Source organism: Tupaia chinensis, unplaced genomic scaffold, assembly GCF_000334495.1.
Source record: "Tupaia chinensis unplaced genomic scaffold, TupChi_1.0 Scaffold000369_1, whole genome shotgun sequence".
Lineage (NCBI taxonomy): Eukaryota > Metazoa > Chordata > Mammalia > Scandentia > Tupaiidae > Tupaia > Tupaia belangeri.
The window spans coordinates 2,067,005-2,073,058 of record NW_006159866.1 but is presented as its reverse complement, the minus strand read 5'-3'; the positions used below and the strand labels follow the sequence as shown (position 1 = coordinate 2,073,058).

The 6,054-nt window shown below is 60.3% G+C and overlaps 1 protein-coding gene across 1 annotated transcript in view; it reads left to right on the top strand.

Moving 5' to 3' along the window:
- The window catches only part of INSYN1 (inhibitory synaptic factor 1), a 10,861-nt gene extending 5,165 nt beyond the window's left edge, over positions 1–5,696 (top strand). The window contains exon 3 of the mRNA XM_006153350.2: positions 4,873–5,696. Coding sequence (XP_006153412.1) covers positions 4,873–5,595 — 723 coding nt within the window. The 3' untranslated portion in view covers positions 5,596–5,696. The remainder of the gene's footprint in view (positions 1–4,872) is intronic.
- The last annotated feature ends 358 nt before the right edge of the window (positions 5,697–6,054 follow it).

Below are 6,054 nucleotides of genomic sequence, written 5' to 3'. Positions count from 1 at the left end.
CAGGGCGCAGGGGCAGGCTACTTGGGAGCCTGGCGGGTCCTGCCTGTAGATTCCGGCTTGCTCTCTGCCGGATCCCACATGCTCTCCAGGAATCTCCTGATGGGAATTTGCCTCCCCACAGCTGCCTCAGCTCCCTCCTGCCAGAGCTCCCCGGATGGGTGAAGGCCTCGTCCCTGGCCCCCAGTGTTGCTCTTACCTTGAGCAGGAGCTGGGCCTTCTCCAGCTTGGTCTCCCTTTCCCCAAGATGTCACTCAACATGGGGACACAAAAGCGATCCCTGTGGTGACCACCTGTATCCTGCATGTCATCAGTGGCTTTGGGTAGGGTATGCCCACCTTGGCCTGCACAGTGGGGAGGATGGGGGGCCGCAACCTCTCTGCAGCCTGGGGGGCTCCTAATTTGCAGTGGGCACCCTGTTTTCTGGCTGCCTAATCATGCAGTCCCTTGGGCCAAGTGCCCTGTGCAGAGGTGGCAAGGAAAGCCACAGGCCACAGGAGTGTGAGAGAGAGGTGGCCCCACCAGGAAGCAGCCAGAGCCGGAGAGGCTGGGGACCACAGGCGGAGCCAAAGTGGGTCAGCTCCATCGCCCGCAGCTCAGCAGAACCGCGCGGGTTTTTTTCTTCTTATTTTTTTCACGCCTTCCTTTCCTCCCTTTTCCCTTTGCCTTCTCCTTCTCTGGACAGATTCACTGAAGCTCCCTGGCCAATTAGGCCAAATTACATGAGAGCCGTGAATCACAGTCAGCACGCTCCCCCTCCCCAACTCCACAGCCCCCCAGGAAGATAATAAATAACGTAATCACAGAATTAAAAAATAATCAGTGGTCATAAATAATGCAGAATCCCCAGTTATGTAACCAGCTGCCCGGAGCTGGGAGGGAGGGAGGGAAGGAACAGCTTGTCAGGAGAGGTGAGGTGGGGGTGGGGGCATTGGTTCTAGGACTCTCTGGTCCTCAGTCTGGCCCCCGGACCTTGGGGAACCAGAACCGCTTGCTCTGGAGAGGGGGCTGAGGCCAGGCAGTACTGGGACTCCTCCAGAGAAGAAGCCCCAGCAGGTTCCCTGGGCCCCATCTCCTTCCTGGGCCCGGGCCACAGGGGCTGTAGGGGCTGTGGCCCCACAGGCAGACCGAGCCACATGGGCATACTGTCCAGAGGGGAGGCAGCCGTTAGAACAGCTGCTCTGAGCTAGAGCAGGTTGAGTACTTCAGGTCGAGGAGCAGGGTGCTCTGAGAGCCCCTCGTGGGGGACCAAGACTGACCACAGTGACCGCAGCCCAGAGCGGGACGTGAGGGTGGAGTAAGGAGGAAAGGAGGGAGGCCGGGAGGCCTGGAGGCAGTGTGGGGTGGTGGAGGCAGGCCTGGCAGGGTGGGGCTGCTTGCTGGAAAGGAGGCTAATGAGGGGTGGCGTTTGGGAGGCTAGGGAGTTTGGAGAGCCCGGAAGGCTGGAAGCCGAGGGTCCTGATGGCCAATTAGAAGGCTCCCTGGCAGTCCTGGCTCAGGAGCAGGACTGGAAGTGCTGGCTTGGGCAGACTAGATGGGGCAGGAGTTCAGGAGGAGAGCTCACCCGGATGGCGCCTGGAAGTCAGGCTCTGCCTTCTGGTCTCGGCTCGCCAGTCCCACCTCTGGGCCTGTTTTTCATCAGCAAGTGAAGCGACCGCTGGACTCGGGTCTCTGGTCCTCTCTGGGACTAAGGTCCCACGATCCCCTGACGTTATGGCTCCACTTCTCTCTGTTCTTTCTCTCCCCCTCGCTTCCCCTCTGTGTATATAATTATTTCCCTGCGCTCCAAGACAATCCCAAATTACACGTAGGCAAAATGATTATTAAATCTCAGAGAGAAATCACACATTTCAAGATGCCCAAGAGAGGTGGGTAGTGCAGGGCCTGCTTAGACCTGCCCTCCCCACTGGTCCCAGGACATGAGTCCCCAGGGAAGGACAGTGGGGTCTGTGGGTGTTCTCAGGCATAGGGCTTCCTCTCTGCCCCTCACAGTGTCATTCCTCATGTGGGGGTGACCTGTCCCACCTACCTGACCCGGCTGGATTTGCTGTGAGCCTCACGGACTGTGGCTTGTGGAACCTCTCTGGTTCTGCTCTGTCTGCAGACAGATCCAGGGGAATAGGTACTGCTCAAGTGCAGGGTTTCGAAAGGCCCAGTATGTCCCCGTTCTGCCCCAGGGACATGCCCCAGAGCACCTTCCTTTGGTGGAGGACTAACTCCCTTTGCTCATGGGCCTGGCGCCAAGGGCCCGGCCATGAGTTAGCTACCACTGGTGCATGGGGATATGGGTGGTCTGTGTGGTTCTAAGTCCTGCCACAGTGCGCCAGGTCGCTAAGTTCTCACGGCAGCACTGCCGAATAGGTGCTGCTGCAACTCCCCTTGACAATGAAACTCAGGCACAGAGAAGTTGTGTAATTTAGCCGAGGTCACACAGCTGGGAGGTCATGCAGCCAGGCCTGGCCCCCAGGGCTCAGGTTCCTAAGCATTCAACTGCCCCGACTGCAGTGGAAAGCTGGGTCCTCGGCATCCTGGGTGAGGAGGGCAGGGGACCAAGACTTGGAGGGGGGTTAGCATGGGCCCAAGGTCCCTCAGCCAAAAGTGGCAGATTTGGGATTGGAAGCCTGGCCTTACTTCCTTCAGACCCCCAGGAGGGGCAGAGCCAGCGAGGGACCGAAGTGGGAGGAAGGTGGAAGGGCCCAAATGCGCAGGAATCCTCATGGCGGTAGTGTGTCCAGCCTGAAGGTGTCCAAGCCCCGGCTGTGTGCTCCCTGGATCGTCCCTGCCACTCACCGAGCATCAGGAGGGAGGCCTCGGTGACCCCATGAGGTCACAGATTCCTCCTGGTACCCCCTGCCCCAGCCCCCCCGGGCAGTGGCACACTCCCAGCAGCTCTCAGGGAACAGAAGGGTCTCAGAGGAGAGCGTGGCTATCCCTGGAGTGCTGGGGGGACAGTGACAGCCCTAGACCAGCTGGTTTCACAGGGGTTCTAGGATGGCAGCAGTAGCAGCAGGGAGCCTGTTACACGTGCTCCTTCTCCAGCCTGAGGAGTAAGCCAGGCCCCCTAAGACAGAGCTCTCACCAGCCTTCAGCAAAGCTCGGATTGAACCAGGGGCTTCTGTGGGTGAGCTTTGAGGTGGAGGGAGTCGTCCTGGGGAGGCAGGCGCTGAAAGGCTGACCAGGTGGGTGTCCCTGCTGCCTGCCCGAGCAGGTCGTGGACAGTTTTGCTGGGAGCTGTGGAGGTGAGGATCTAGCACTCTAAGCTCCTCTCTCTAAACTGGGGAGGTAATGTCTCATGGGTGGAAAACCTGCCACACAGTAGGTGCTTAGTGGAGGCCGATGCCACCTTTATCCCCAGAGCTCCCAGGGCCTTCCCTGCCCTTCCCAATGTTGCTCATGAGCTCTGGTGAGGCTGCCAGGGTGGGGTCCCCGTACCCTCTTGGCAGTGATGGCAGTTGAGATCCAGAGAGGTTATGTGACGTGTCCAAAGACACACAGCAATCCCTAAGCTAAGTCCAGACCCCGGTGCCCTGACTTCCTGAGCTCTGCTGCAGCCTCGGCCACCTGGTTCCTCGGCTCCCAGCCTGGGACTGTGGTGAGCAGGAATACCCAGCTGTCAGCACCGCACAGCATCTAGACTCACCCCTGTAAAGAGTCCTAGATCTCAGAGAGGGAAGGGATCTCGGAGATAAGGCGGTCACCCAACCTCCCCACTGATGGGCTGAGAAACAGACCGAGAAAGGGAGAATATCTGGCCAGGTCACTGGCCTCCCACCCCCGACTCTGGCCCTAGTGACCTCCCCGCTGGCCTAAGCCACTCCTGATGTCACCTCGGCCTTGCTGTCCTCTTTCACTTTGGGATGCTGTCCCCGCTCCTTTGCCAGACCCCAGCACATCCCCGGAGAGCTGTGACTCTCAGTCAATGCCGGCTAAATTCAGGACTTAATTAACTAATTAATTGGCCGCTCTGACCCCAAGCAGAGGATGCCGGGAAGGTGCTGGAGGAGTCTGTCTCGGGGTCTCTCCCTCTGCCTCATAGCCCCTCCGCTGCAATCCATTGCTTGGCTGTCTCGTTTGTGGCTTCATCTCTCTCCCTCTCTCCCCGATCCTCTCCCACTCTCTGGCCGGACCCCTCACCATCCCCTTTCCCCTTTCCCTCACCATCCTTGATTTATGTGCTGACCAGGTAAGGGGGTGTCTGGTGCAGGGCCGCCTGCGTGGAGGCCGAGGTGTCACTTTACATGGGGCAGGGCAGGGTGCGGCGACCTCCACAGCTGGGCTGTCTCCGAGTGTGTTGAACAAGCAGCGCTGAGCCTGGGACGTTGGTCTTGTTACTGCTCACCAAATAACGCTTGTTCAGCCCTTCGCCCGACCAGCGCAAGTGAGCTCTGCTCATCAGTGGGCAGGGACGGAGGGCTGGGTGGAGGAAGGGGGCATCCGGCCAGTGCTGCACGTATGTGCCTCCCCACAGGGCTGCTGGACACCCGGGGGGATAGCTGCTGCCCGGCTGAGGGACTGTTGGACAGTTTCCCCATGGGCACCTTCCAGCTCCTCTCTGAGCATGGGTGGGCGGCCCCCTCCCAACCCAAGGAAGATCAAGCCCTGGTCCCCAGGGTTGCCCTAGGAGAGCAGGTGTGTGTAAATGGGGTACAGGGGAGCAAAGCAGTACCCCCCAAGAGGCTGAGGTGTGGTGCACATGCCTTTGAGAGTGGCCAGAGCGAGTTCTGTCCACCCTGGTCTGCTGTGGGCCCTCAACAGGACAAATAACCTGTGACCCCCAGTCCAGTCACTGTCCCATGGGCTCCTGAGCAGCGGGTCACACCCAGTGCTCTGGGCCCCACTTGGCCGCTCTCACCCCTGCTCCCCTCCCCTGGCCAGGTGGTGAGCCAGATCGACAAGCTGACCTCGGACTTCGACTTTGAGCTGGAGCCGGACGACTGGACCACGGCCACTGTGAGCAGCACCTCCAGTAGTGACAAGGCAGGCGTGGGCGGCCCCTTCGACCTTGGCCACCTGGACCTCGTGACGGCTGACATCCTCTCGGACAGCTGGGAGTTCTGCTCCTTCCTGGACATCTCCACCCCCTCGGACTCCCTGGACGGCCCTGAGTCCACACGGCCGGGGGCAGGTCCTGACTACCGGCTCATGAACGGTGGCACACCCATCCCCAACGGGCCCCGAGTGGAGACCCCGGACTCCTCCAGCGAGGAGGCCTTCGGCGCAGGCCCCACGAAGGGCCAGCTGCCCCAGCGGACCCCAGGGACGCGGGAGAGGGTGCGCTTCAGTGACAAAGTGCTCTACCATGCTCTGTGCTGTGACGACGAGGAGGGGGACAGCGAGGGGGAAGCGGAGGAGGAGGAGGCGGGCCTGCCCCCCGAGCCTGCCCCTGCAGAGGCCCAAGCGGGCTCCCTCAAGCCCTCCCTAGCCCCCTACAAGCCAAGGCGCTCTCCACTGACCAGCGGCCGCTCAGGCCCTTCCTTGGCCACCGAACAGACCCGAAGGGTCACAAGGAACAGCAGTACCCAGACGGTGTCGGACAAGAGCACACAGACGGTGCTGCCCTACACGGCCACCAGACAGAAGGCCAGGGGCAAGAACTAGGGGCCAGGGGGGCGAGGGCGGGGCATAGAGCTATAAATATATATATATACATATATATATATTTAAACCAATGCAGTCATAATAAAACTCCAAAATGCTAAGGATCTGGCCCTGCAGACCCTGCAGCTTTCACAGAGCTCACCATAGACTCAGAGGTGCCCACTCACCTCCTGGGTCCCAGAGGCAGGAACCACCTCTCCCCTTCTCTGGAGGGCGTGTCTGGGAGTATGTAGATTAGGTGGGAGTGCACCCCAGGCCTGAGCACCTGGTGGAGTCACTTCCCCTGAGGGTCTCCTGTGGGCATGCCTCCAGGCTGGGAAGCTGGGCTTCCACAGAGCCTGGAAGGTCAGATGGTGCTGGGCAGGGCAGGTTTGGAAAGCCTGGAGCACCCCTGTCCTTTCAGCTCCCATTCTCAGCCTGCTCCTCTAAGGATCAAAGACTGGGCAGAACCTCAGCCAG